This window comes from Xiphias gladius, chromosome 17 (assembly GCF_016859285.1).
Source record: "Xiphias gladius isolate SHS-SW01 ecotype Sanya breed wild chromosome 17, ASM1685928v1, whole genome shotgun sequence".
NCBI classification, from domain to species: domain Eukaryota; kingdom Metazoa; phylum Chordata; class Actinopteri; order Istiophoriformes; family Xiphiidae; genus Xiphias; species Xiphias gladius.
In genome coordinates, this window is record NC_053416.1 from 19,557,363 (window position 1) to 19,572,014 (window position 14,652).

General features: G+C 41.0%; 1 protein-coding gene across 1 annotated transcript; it reads left to right on the forward strand.

The window, feature by feature from the left end:
* The first annotated feature begins 1,162 nt into the window (after positions 1 to 1,162).
* LOC120802925 (LIM/homeobox protein Lhx1-like) lies at positions 1,163 to 4,577 on the forward strand. Its single transcript, XM_040151113.1, has 5 exons — positions 1,163 to 1,332; positions 2,040 to 2,260; positions 2,625 to 2,899; positions 3,770 to 3,926; positions 4,201 to 4,577. Exons 1-5 carry the CDS (start codon positions 1,163 to 1,165, stop codon positions 4,575 to 4,577), a joined length of 1,200 nt encoding a protein of 399 aa, XP_040007047.1.
* Positions 4,578 to 14,652: the final 10,075 nt, after the last annotated feature.

Sequence of the window (14,652 nt, forward strand, 5' to 3'; positions counted from 1 at the left end):
ATTAATCGGCGGGGGGGGGGGGGATTGCGTTTAGCACCTTCGGCTGTCCGATTCCACACACTGCGGGCGCGGGCCCGCCGGTCATTTGTCATCTCTCGCCCACTACACAGCCGGTTCCGAGGGAAACCAGTCATTCGCATGATATCCTCGTTGACCCTCGGTACAGATACCGGTACGTTGGCGGATCCTGCGCAGAAAAGAGAAGGTTATTATGGCAACCGGAGCGCCGCTTGGTATCTTCACTACAGTCTGTCAGAATAAATAGATCAATGATCTCTTGAGCCTTTTTTTTTTTTTTCCAGTTCTCTCATCTAACTAAAATTTGCTTTTAAGGGACATTGTTGGACAAGGAAAAACAAATTGTTCCCCACGAATGAAAGGTTTAGAGGTTGATCACTCCAGAGTCCTGCTCAGTTTTCGCACCATGACACTCATTTGACCCGCTCTTACATTTTATCATCTCCTTTCATTGGATCTTATTCTATTTTACCTCATTTCATAAGCGTGCCTTTTGACTATCTTTAACACACCACCGAGGGACGCGTAGGCCACGGACGTGAAGCGTCCTCCTATAGGCTTTCCCTGGAGCTGACGTCACGGGGTTCTCCGCGGGCAATAGGCCGAGCTTCCAGAGGTGCGCTCATTACGAGGTCCCTCGCAGATCCGAGGGCGCACCGGAGTGCGAAAGGGACACAAATGACAAGGCCGAGCGCACGTATGGCACATCACCGTCCCCGTCCCCCTCCCCCCCTCCCTACTTTAGACACCACTCAGGATATATAGCACGGCAGTGAGCTGGTGTAATCGCCGCTAATGGGTAGCCCTGTGGTTTTTTTCTGCACTTACCCATTAAATCGCAACACCTCGGATCATCCTGATGGGGCTGGCCGCGATCTTCACTCTATAACGTTCCTTCCGAAATGCCTCCCGGTCGTTCCTTTCCACAGTTGACCTCTCGTCTGGAGCTGTCAGCCACATGTGGATTGTTGTCCCGTGGAGCAGAAGAGCTGCATCTGATCTCACGCATGGCGACGTAGTTGCCGCGATTAGTTCGGATAACCGTGGATGTCCTGGATCGTACCCGAGCGAGTCAACACCGACGCGTTGGAGGAAAGACGCCGAGTGTTTACCCCACACACTGGGCAGGGAATAACCCCAGACGATGCTTCAGTGCGCCAGCTGCGAAAAGCCTATTCTGGATAGGTTCCTGCTCAAAGTTTTGGATAGACCGTGGCACGCCAAATGCGTCCAGTGCTGCGATTGCAAATGCAGTTTGACAGAGAAGTGTTTTTCACGCGAGGGGAGACTGTATTGTAAGAATGACTTCTTTAGGTAAGCATCCAAGGTGCGCGTGGTTTAAAAAACAAAAACAAAACAAAAAAACAGAAAAAAAAAAAACCCGGAGAAAATGCAACTGTGATCAAATCAAATTTTTATTCAGACAATTAAAAAAAAAGAAAGAAAGAAAGAAAGAAGGGATTTGACAGGACACGGTAGCCTGAGTTGCAAAAGCGAGAAAAATACAAATGTTCGAGTATTGATCCCAAAACGCTGATGGGACCTTTACTGTGGGCGCTGATACCTATTCAAGGCCATGTGGCAATTACCTTTTTTTTTTTTTTCTTGAATCACAAAAAAAGTAAATTTAAAAAACACGAAACACACACACACACACACACACACACACACACACACACACACACACACACACACACACACACACACGCGCACAAACCCCACTCATAATCAGACTACTGTGCCTTACATCGTTTTTTCACGTTCTATGCATTTGACCTCAGACGAGGCCACCGGTTAGACTTTAGCTCCGTGTGGGATCCGACTAAAATTGTAGTTTTTTTTTAATATCAAACATGTAAGATGAACTGCACTCGGACCACTTGACAACAGTCCCCGGTGTCTTCGTGGACCGGTAGCCTGAAGTAGAATTTGCGTAGATTTTACCGCCCGCGTCGGAGGCACTGTTGTGTTGCGTCTGCACTGAAACTTTCCCCCTGACCGTTGCTCTCCCCCATGAACAGGAGATTTGGGACCAAGTGTGGCGGTTGCGCCCAGGGGATTTTACCCAGTGATCTTGTCCGCAGAGCCCGGAGTAAAGTGTTTCACCTGAACTGTTTCACCTGCGTGATGTGCAACAAGCAGCTGTCCACGGGAGAGGAACTGTACGTCCTGGACGAATTCAAGTTCGTCTGTAAAGAGGACTATCAAAACAGCAACGGGAAGGACACCATCCTCCTTTCGGGTGATTATATGTTTGTCAAGCCAGTCAGGCAGTATTGTACAATTCTAAATCAAATGCTTAATAAATCAAGGCTGCAGTGGGTATTATTATTATTATTATTATTATTATTATTATTATTATTATTATTATTATTATTATTATTCCTAGCAAATAATTTCTAGTCCAAATTGCCCAGTGTGTCTTCCTCTGAGTAATCTCGTACCGCCAGTGTTGACTATTCAATAACACTGAAATCATTTGGCTCCTGTATCAATGACTTGCTTTAAAATTGTCCCTATTTTTGCAGGTGGGATTTAGACTCTCGGGCGCTGTAAACGCGTAGCTGAAAGTGCTAACCCACTGCCTGCCTCATTCTCGTTGACAGTCACGACGTGCAGCGACCCCAGTCTGTCCCCGGACTCCCAGGACCCGCAGGACGACGGGAAGGACTCCGAAACGGGACATTTGTCCGACAAGGACGCGTGCAGCAACGAGAATGACGAGCAGGGTGCCGTCGGGAAGCGACGCGGGCCCCGGACCACGATCAAAGCCAAGCAGCTGGAGACCCTGAAAGCGGCTTTCGCGGCCACGCCGAAGCCCACCAGGCACATCAGGGAGCAGCTGTCGCGGGAGACCGGCCTCAACATGCGAGTCATCCAGGTAACAAGCAAAAGGGAACAAGGAGGGGGGGGGGGGCTTGACAGAGAGTGTATTTATTAACCATCTAGACCCATTATCGGACAGCTGGGCGCCAACCAAATCTAGACGGCGGTCGGCAGTGTCCGAACAGGTTAACACGCGCCCAAAGGACTGACGTGACAGGGAGTCGAGTCACGAGCGCACATTTTACACCACAACAGCGCCTTCACCAGCTCCTATGGACACACACAAGCAAAAGTTGCTGATGGCTCTTGGGCATTTTTACACTCCACGTCCTGCAGACACCCTGAGGACATCCGTCCATAAAGCTCTGCAGACCCCCCCCACCTTTAAAAAAAACAAAACAATTTCTGTATTTTGTTCCCCCCTAATCTTTACTCCCATTGCGCTCCCACAGCCCTTTAAAAGCAGGACTCACTCAGCTCTGAGGTCCATGGACACTTTTAAAAAGCCCCCCTGATGAATTGCCTTCCACGTCGAGATGCATTAAAAGCGAATGGTGTTTCGGTCTGCTAGGAACCGGCTCATCTTCCCCAAATCCGCCTTTTACGCATACATTTTAGCACCAAGCAAACCCTCAGTCCAGTTCATCAGCATCATTTTTGACTTGAGCGCAAAAGAAGTCTGAAAACTTAACCCAAGTTTGTTTAAATTTCATAATCTTTAAGGGGTCCATTGTCACGAAATAGTCCGATTCAGCCCGAATATTTTTGCAGCTCAGAAATGCTGCCGTGACACCTGAATGGCCCTGGCCCTTGCGAGGCATGAGCAGGTAGAGGAGGACGTCTTTTCTTTGCAGTGAGCCTACCTTTCCCACTCGTGCCCGTCCACGGCGCTCATCTTGTCTAACGCTGGCTCTGTGTCCTAAAGGTCTGGTTCCAAAATCGGAGGTCTAAAGAGAGACGCATGAAGCAGCTGAGCGCTCTGAGCGCGCGGAGGCACGTGTTTTTCCGCAGCCCGAGGAGGATGAGAGCGCTGGGAGAGAGACTGGAACCAGGGGAGCTGGGACACTTCTCCTATTATGGAGGTGAGCGGTGCTTGGGGGATAAAGGACTGATAACGTCCCTGATTCGAAGTTGATAGTCTTTTGAGTGAAATCTGCATCTTCAAGACGCCTATTCACTACAATTAATTCGAGTCATCTTGTATTGAGGGTGTTTTCTTTTTCTGTTGATTTGACAACATCTTAAAAATGTAAGGAAAAAAAATCAGCATAAAAAATTCAGTTCATGTTGTTCATATTTTTTTCTTTAAATTCAGACACAGCCCATGCACTAATCCAGCTCTTTTTATGAACACAGATTATCCTGGTGAATACTATGGCTCAGGGGGGAATTATGTGTACTTCCAAGGCCCTCCATCGGTCCAGGCTCAGACTCCAGCAGATTTGGGCTTTGTGCCCTCCTCTGTCCCCGCCGGCACCCCATTAGGAGCCATAGACCACCACCATCCGGGCCACCACTGTCCAGGAGAGGTGCAGTGCTTCTCTGACACAGTATCCCGTCATCCTGCGGACTCGCCCAGTCCGGAGCCCAATGGACCGGGCTCAATGCACAGCATCTCCAGTGAGATGTGTGGCCCCAGCACACCCTACACCACTGTGTCTCTCAGTGACAATGGATACACCAACCAGCTGTCACAGCCCTCCTCGGAAATGAGCGAGGGCACTGTCTGGTAATCCAGCTAAAACCGAACTACAAGGCACACTTGGATTTTGAAGGCAAATCAGTGCTTTTTTCTTTTTTTTTTAGATGTACTTTTATGTATGTATGTATTATTTATTTATTTATCTATTTATTTATCTATTTATTTGCCTGCATTTCTGTTAAGCTCTATTTAACTATTTACAAATCTCTATATTTGTACGTCGGTAGAATTGTTATTGACTAGCCAATCAATAGATGGGTTTTAAAAAATCCATGCGAATTTGACTCCTTAATACATTCATAATGGTGGGCCACACAGCTCAAGCAATAAACCAATGCATTTATAGGCTGCAGAAAGTGTTTTTTGTTGTTGTTGTCGTTGTTGTTTTTTTTTAGTGATTATAAAAGATTTTCTGCAACATATTTGACATAATTGTCCTTAAAATGTTGATGTGAAGGTGCATGGCAGCCTTTTTACCACATTTCAGTGTTTTACACATACTGACAAACAGCACCCTCTATCCACGAGTTCACGTGTAATAAAAGATTTTATCATTTAATAACAGATTATGATTGTGACGTTTAATACATTTGACCAAAAACCTCTCTCAGGACCGTGGAAGCATTGTTTTGGTCTATTTTTATTTGCCAGGCATGTCTTTTAATTATTTGATGTTCAGCACGTTTGCCTTCAAAAGGACATCTTTATAGATCTGAAAATTTTATATGTACTAGAAAATGATTTGACTTTAACATGACACAAGTCCAACCTTATATAGAGAATAACGGACAATTGTACAGAACAGTCAGTTGTTTACTTAAAGCTCCGATGTTTAGGGGTTTGAATTTCAGCTGTATACAACCTCTTGATACAGATGGACAAACCATTTAATGCAAACAGACCAAACTTTTGTAGCTGTTCTATTTATGTGCTCGCTCACTGTGCTACTTTGTATTATGTCCTCATTAAACAAAAAAACTACCCCTCCCCAGCCGAAAATACTAAAAAACTCTTTTGCCAAATGAAAGTACAGCATGAATCCTGCACCTTTAGTTGTGAGAAGCATCAGTTTTTAAGGGTTCAGTTCTTCTAATTCTCTGAGGATACCTGAGTAAAAAGTGTTTTTTCCAGCTCAGTTAGCCCAACACCCAAGAATCAGATTGTTTTTTTTTTTCTTTCTTTTTGGATCCGAATGTCAAATTATTTACACTGATGGTCTCATGCACTGCCAGCAGCAGCAGCAATGTTTTCCATGAGATAATACATGATTGTCCCGATCAAGTTTATGAGACCGATGTTTAGGACCATTCACTGTATAATAAAACACATATTCATAATTGTTATTTGTTGTTGATTGGGGGTGGGTGTGTGTGTGTGTGTGTGTGTGGGGGGGTACATCAACCCCTTCAGGATACAAATATGTATTTCCAGACCTGTACACTATGTAACAGTGTTGTAAGTTTCATAAACACCATAATCTCAAAGCTGATGGAAGCAGTGGCAGTATCTTCAAATGGCATGACTCAGATATTTAAGAAATATACATACTCAGAATTAAACAGACCTACACAACTGTCTCACAATGATAGTGAACAAGATCACTATGTATACAATGATTTGCAATTATTTTTTGTCTCTGCTATATTATTGAGACACACCAGTAAATATCTGCTTTATTTTCATATGTGTGCTTAAATGATTGACAGCAGCTTATTATGGGTTGAAACAGTAAGTTTTCCTTAATTTGTTGCGTATCATAGAAATGATAATTTTTCTGTTTTTTTTGTTTGTTTGTTTTTTTCCTTGCAAGCATCATATTTCACAATATGGTCTGTATTTCTGTGTCCAGGGCATTTAAAATGGTAATACACTATCTGAGACACACGCAAGCACACACACACACACACACACACACACACACACACACACAAACACACTCACACGTGCACACAGACAAGCTCACGCACACACACACACACACACACACACACACACACAAACACACGCAATGCAACTGCATTAGAGCTGAAACAATAAACTGATTAACTGACGACTTGATCAACAGAAAATTAATCATCAACTACTCTGCTAACTCACTGATTGTTTAAGACTTTAAACTTTAAGACTTTTTTCTAATAAAACGCCAAACATTTTCTGGTTCTAGCTTTTCGGATGTGAGGTTCTAGCTTTTACATCATGGTAAACTGGATATCTTTGGGTTTTGCTCAGGAAAGACATTACCTGGGGCTTCAGGAAACTGTGAAAGGCATTCTTGTCTATTTTCTGGCATTTTATAGACCAAACGATTGTTGAACAATATAGAAAAATAATCGACATAATCCATAGAATTAATTCATAATGAAAAGAATTGTTAGTTGCAGCCCTACACAAATAAAAATGGTGGCGCTTTGGCTAAATATCATAAAAATGATAACTTGACGTTGTTGGATTTAGTGGATCATGATTGGCTGTCTCATAGAAGAGAGAGAATTTCGTACCTCAAAATCCCCATCATTTCAAAAAATATTTGGATGCTATTTTTGGATTCACTAAGTTAAACTCTAGGTCTTACATACAAAATCAGGCTGTTTTTTGACCTGTGGTTAATGGCTGCAACACTGGGTATTTTCTACTGTCACAGACTGCTAAATGATAGCCCTTTTATCCAGAGCTCTACAACTGTAAACATCTTGACAAGGAGAGATGTTTGCAGGTTCTCTTTCTGCTGCAGCATCAACGAAGCCAGAGCGTCTCATTGTGTTGTTACTGACACTGCTGGCTAATATAGACGAGGCAACTAGCCAGTAATCAATAAACCTACAAATCCAGGGGCAATTGGTCAGCATTTCTGAGTCATTTTGCAAATGTTGATGGGCTGTTGAGTTTATAAAAGTGGCCGAGGTCTGCTCAGAACTGTGAGGAAAGAACACACAACACTACAAAAAGCTAAGACCCAAATGTTATTTGTACCCGGGGGCTTTAAATTTTCTTCTCCTGTTTTCTTTTTTTACATATTGAACTGAATTCATAAAGATATTCTTCAAATACTAAGAGCTAACAACAACAACAACAACAACAACGACAACAACAACGACAACAACAACCAACAACAAGTTAGTTCATCTCTCAGTACTCAGTGACAGTCCCAAGCCCACTGATCCCTTGGGAAGACTTAGTCTTTGTGATAAACAGGTCACATACAGTATATAGTTTCATTTTAAAAATGTTTTCAACAAACGTTCACAGTGGAGTAAATAGTCTGGTTGTTGGACACCATTTACAGTATCGGATTAATCCACATCTGGTGTGCTAATGAGTATTTATGGCAGCAGGCCAGCGTGTGAGGGGTATCCTCAAAATAATACATGTTGATGGTAATGAAGGAACATGTCACTCAGTGCAACAATCTGGCTCACTGATGTGTTTTCCCTGATACTGAGGGCTTTTAGACAAAATGGAGACCTCTGGCACAGAGGAACAGGCTACAGAAGCAGTACTTGTAAGTAGGATCAATTCCTTGTTGGTTTTGGGCTTTTCATGGGATTTGTTGACAAAAAAAAAAAAAAATCTAGATATAATCAGACGTATCCCTTGCAAAGCTAATCCCTAAATTGTTCTGTAAATAAAATCACTTTGTTGTTGAGAGATACATTTGGACTTCCTGAATAGAGTTCAGTCAGGTAAATAAAATTTGGGGGCCACCTGCTATTTGAGGAAAGCTTGGGGCACATACACTACCTTCACCAGCTGGTGGTTGTAGAAGATTATTTGTATTGCCACAGTTCTGTTTACTTTCAACGCTATATTGAAATCTACTACCCACTAATACTTACTATAATTTAAACTCCTTGTTATGTATAAACAATAACTGTTTTGTTACATAACTGAGGCCCCCATGGCATTTCTACATCCCATGTGAAACGGAAGGTGCAGTTGTTAGATTTGAGTGAAAGTAATTTCTCAAATTTTGTGGTCAGTTTTGATGCTGGTCCTACTAGAACTGTAAGAGTCACTGAAAATTCTCGCAGAGAGAAGCAGGAGTGGAATTATATTTCCTTAATTATATTTCAATATTCGGTCATTCCCAAGAAAATCACTTTTATAAAACAGGGCATTTTTAGTTGTTCGAAATTGTTCTGAACAGTGAGGTCAAAGTTGAAAATGTCTCTTTTCCAAATCTCAGACAAACAGGTACATTAGTCCCCCTTGGACCTGATTTCAATATTGCTACTACTGCCTATTGCTGTATAGTCATTTCTTCCAAGGTATTTCTTACTGGATAGACCAGGTAAGTACATTAGATGGAAAGCTACAACTTGAGGTTGTCTGGGCTTCAGAGCTCAACTTGCTTAACTTGAAGCAGCGAAGCTAGTTAGATAAAATCGTAGAGTAACTTTCACTACTTCTCATGACTTTACATTAAAAATGTTATTTTAACCAGTAACTGGACGCAGCTAAGACAAACTCAGCACGTGGAGGTATTCTCAGCAATGTTCTTGATCACAATTTTGTGGTCATTGTATGAAATGCATCTCATTTTAGTTCTGTGCATTGTTTTCCTGTTGCCAGCTGTTGGTCAGTGTGGTGAGTAGCTGATGTATTTTCATTTATCAATAGTCATCACCTACTTATCCACCGAACTGCGTTAAAGGTGCATGGAAAAGAAAGAATGACATCAAGTGAAGTAGGAAAGTAACAGCCATGGGAGTCTTACAATGGTGATTAAATATATCACATACAATAATAATTAACTATATTATTTTAAAAATGGTGAAGGGATGCCAACGATCAACAACCACAGCTATGCAATAGAGTTCTAAATAGAATTCTAAATATATATACTAAAATGTATTTTCACATTTTTTGAATTAAAGCCTATGAAGCCTCTCATGTTTAAATGTTTCCTTCTCTGTTGGGAGATAATGTTATGCTGTTAATCAACCTAATCCCTGTTTATCTGAACAAAATGCCTTGATTAAGAGAGAGATCTGCAAGTCAAACAGGAGGCCAGCAAATCAATTTAAATCTATCTGACAGTGATTATGGCGACTGTTGGATAAACCATGTGAAATAAAGGTTATTTGTCCTCTGAGGAGTCATTTGTGCACTTTTACTACAAAACTAATTCGGCTGAGTCCAAAAGTATGTGTCCAGAAATACTGGGGCCAATATAGCAAATCTTTCTAGGGCTTGACCCACATGTTTTTGGGTACCACTGTCCAGGAGTAAAAGTTTCTTGTTTATTTTGACATATTTTGTATTTTGTCAAATCTGACTGCTTTTGTCAAACAAATGAAGTGGAAAGACAAGAGAGCTGAGCGGTAATCAGCTGACTCGTGGCCAGATGGACACACTGAGTACTGAGGCCTGACACTTGAGTTGGCTCACAGCTACATGGTTAGGTGCCTGCAGCTAATCTCCTTATTGTTCTTCACAAAACAAGACAACGTTCTTAGGTAGAGTCATCTGAACTGGTTGGCTCATTCTCCAAAAAAAACAAAAGACAAAAAACAAAAAAACAGTGATGGCAATTGAATTAAAAAATGATTATGAGTTCAACTTTACACATGAACAAATATTATGACTGGAAAATACTCTATTGTAATTTGAGGTGGAAATCATTTTTATTTTCTAATCTCATTAAATCTAAATCTAAATCTAATAAATCTAAATCTTATTTGAACTTAATTTCGCATTTGACATTTTGTGGTTGCTGTTTCCTTTTATTCACATGCACAGTCTGGCCCAGTTTGCTAGCTAATTTGAGTCTTTCTTCACTTTTTGCTCGAGGCCACTTTCTGCATGAAAATCATTCACACATACAATTTTATAATCAATGCCCACAGTAATAGGATTCCTCTGGCCATGGGCAATTAATACAGTTTTTTCCTTTTTTTTCTCCTTGCGCTGATCTCAAAGCTATGAGACATTGGCTTCTCCTCATTTACATATTTATTGCATTGGACTCAAATCTGGCGAGTGATTGATGTGGAGCCTGCCTCCTGAATTTTTAGCGGCCCATTATTATGAAAGGGGGGGCTGCAGCATGTCAGTGTACTTTTGATTAAAGTTGAAGAGGACAGAATCATAAGAGTTCCCCACCTACTTTCTTCTCCTGCAGTGCTTAATCTGTAAAAGCCAAGTGCTGAGAAGATTTCAGCATGTTATAGATATTGACAAGTCGTTGTCTCACAAAAACCAAGGCAGATACGCTCGTTAAGATTTTAATCAGTGTTTCATTTGCTGTTAAGTTTTAGAGAGTAAGATGAACATACTAAAATACTTTGAGTTATTCGAGGATCTACATGTACCTTGGCAAAGCTTGGTATTGTGATCATTTAGAATTGAGGAGACAGTAACAGTCCACACCTGTAATGGAAATTGACGAACAGCAGCCAGTTTTGTTCATGATGACCTGATAAGTGGTAATGATTATAAGCAATATCACTACCAGTCCATGAAATCAAGGATTTATCACCTTGCTTTTGATAATAGCTTTACAATAGCTTTTGCTTTACATAGCAAACGAAGAGGAGACAAAAAAACAACATGCAAAACAGTCTTAAGAAATACAATGTTCTACTGAGGTATGCAGAGTTATTCTGTCCCTGAGTGGTTTTACACAAATAACCCTACACATGTTTCACACCAAATTCTTTCAAATCACTTTGTATCTAGTAATTGTAGTAGGAGCGCTGAGACAAAGAGAGAACACGCAGAAGGTTGATGCTTCCTTTCAGCAACACCTTTATCAGTCACCAACACTGTTCGATGACACTACACTATGTTGTCAAGCACAATGATTTCCCTGGTTGGCTGCTTTTGTCCTTCAGAGCCAGAGGACACTGGTCCACAAATCCAGCCATTTCACAGGCCCTGTGAGTAGCAGTAAACCAACAGTTCCGTAGGGAGTTGGCTTTCCATGCTCCACTGATACGCCTGTAATGCATGCATTTTAATTTGGCACACCTCTCAAAATGGGCCACTGCTGGACTGATGTTTGCATTCAGTTAAACTCTTTTAGTCAGCAACTCTGTGCAAACCATAACTCATAGCAGACTGCATGTTCTTCAGTGTAGTCTTGAAGCCATCAATTAATCAGTATATGCTAAATGGGAAAGACATGAAACTTTGCAGCATATTAATACACGGCCGCCCACCACTCATTTAACATGCATGTACTTTTGGCATTTTGACACAGATTTGGTTGCTGTATATAAGGTTAAAAATAGCACCACTAACTGCAAAGTGCTCTATCCGTGCTTTCATAAGATGATGACCACATAGGAACACAAATATGATTCGCAGAGGTACAACATATTACATGAATGTCAAGTAACTATTAAGTGTCTACTAATTTTCATATACCAGCAAGTGACTATGGCTGTTGGTGAAAATTATAGGGAACAAAAAAAACTTCTACATTTAAAAATGTATACACCCCCATTTACGATATTGCACAGATGTGTTTAGGAGAGAGTGCAAAATCAAGAAATGCTCACTTAGGTAGGAGCCTGCAAGCCGTGCTAGCAACTCTGTTACACTGTGCTTAGGCACCATCAGCATGTTAACAACCACTATCTTAGCATGGTGGTGTTTAGAAAGCATAATGTTAACAATTCCTACAATCTAAGTTTAGCATGCTAACATTTGCATAATTGGCAGTAAACACAAGTACAGCTCAGACAGAGAGTGTCATTAGTTTTGCAGATGTTTGGTCATAAACCAAGTCAAATTTTGACCCGACCATGGTGCTAGATAAAAAGTCTGGGGATCAAAGTTATGACAATTCATCTGCAGGGCACCATGAATGTCTATACCAAATTTCACATCATTCGTCCAGCGTTTTTAAGATAGTCGTATAAAAACCAAAAATCTTAATCTCATGTTGGCGCTAGAGGAAAGGTCGGGGAATCACCAAAGTCAGAGGGATTCATCTTCTGGGGAAAATGAATGCAGGTACAAAATTTCATGGCAACCCATCCAAAAGTTATTGGGACATGTTTTAGTCTGACCCAAAGTGGTGGACCAACAGACTGACTTTGCCATCCCTAGAGTCGTGGCGCCAGCATGGTTTAAGCTATACTTTTACTGACATTTACAGAGAGATACAGTAACAGTCGACAGGGACTTCTTTCCGGCCCGGACTTGCCCACTCTTTCAGCATGCTATGTGGCTCTTCTCCTATAATTTCCATACCAGTCAATGACCTACAGTAATAATTGTGATGTATGACTAGAGATGTGGCACCTTGGTTGCTGACCTTTCCCACAATCCCATACTGAGCAACCTTCACCACCACACACACCCCCACACCCCCCGCCCCTTCCTCCACCAGCTCTATTCAGCCCCCCCCATTCCTTGCATCTCGTCGTTGGCTTGATGTACGTGGCTCGCCACACTCCAGTGGCTCCATGAATGTTAATGTCGGGACAGGGGGGGAGGGATGAGAGGAGATGGGAGGAGTGGCTGCATGGTACAAGGAGCAGATCCACCTGGTTTGCAATGCTCAGCTACGGGGAGCTTGTTGTATATTATTGTTCATATTGGCTAAGTTATGTTTCTGTTCCTGCATGAGCAGCAGAATTAGGACAGATAGCAAGCTAGTTATTGTGCACTCAGCTACAGGATAATATTGATTTACTCTTGATGATGAATAGCAGACTGCTGACAGCATGTGATGAGGCACTTTGTGGATGTGTTCATTCACACCATTTAAAACAACTTTTTTTTCGTGAAGTCAAGATTAAAACATTTTGTTAATGATGAGCTGATAACTTCAGACCTCCGTCTTGTCCTGATGTCCTTTGTCCTCTGTCTACAGCTGGTTTGTCTTCTTGTGAATTATCCCTCCTCTCTGTCATCCTGGTGTTCAGTGAGTCCTCAGCCGATGTTTACCAAGCTCTGGCAGAATGAGAATGTATGCATTATGTGGTGATAATCACAGGGTGCTGTAATCTTTGACCCTTGTGGCACATTTCAAACGCGGATCGGAGATTAAGCCTCTCATGCAGCTGGCTGACAGGCTGCCTTCGTGCCCCTGGAGAGATTCACTGCCTGACTATTCTGCAGGCTGGCCTCCTCGCATTAAAGATACAATACATCATTTATTTTCAATTTTGATCTATTGATGAAAATTGCTTTTCAGAAGTTTGGTTTACCCTTCATAATGTAGGTCTATCAAACATTATAAATCCTGAAAGCCTGACCTGCATGGGGTAATCTCACTCAAAAGCAACACCATCATAAAACTATATGCAAACAAAGGCGATAGTTTGACATCAGTGTTTTACTTCCCATTAGAGGTCTACCTTAAACCCAGCTAGTCTGGGACTCGTAGTGTTGGATCAAATTATAAGGGAGCACTAAACTGAATGAAAATGGACTGCTCTCATATCCATGTGAAGTAAGTTGCTATTAATGCATCGGTATTCAACATGTTGATTTACGTGCAATATGATATAATATAGTATATATTAGTATATAATATAGTATACTAAAAAGTATAACAATATAGATCTTAAGTTCAATGCAAATGTGATTCTATTAGTTCAGCAAAATTAGTATGTTGTGAAACTACATATAATACACTAATTAAGCATGTACTTTTAAAAAGTAATATTTAAACTAACTTTACATTAGGACAGGCACACTTGTGAAAAACACAATTAAAAATGCTTTTTAAATGAGTGCACTTTTAATAGGTATCTTAAGGTAAGTACAAATTAAAATATATGTGGTAAAATTACATATAATACACCAATTAAAGTTTTACTTAAAGTAGTAATCAAATTTAAATGGTTTTTTCAAGATTTATTACAGTTATGGAAAATACAATTAAACCCAATTACCAATGTATTTCAAAATAGGGCACTTTTAATAAGTATACTATGTACAACTTGAATTATATCGCTATGTTAATATACATGGTAGTAGCCCACTAAAAATAGATTTACATCATATTTACTCACATATTGTGAAAATATACTTTCGGGATAGTATGAATAATTTATCAGTTGTCATTATTTGGAGATTAAAAATATTTTGGAGGCTGCTATAGGGCCATGAATGGTATCATGTAAAACGAAGTTGCCTTGAAATAATAG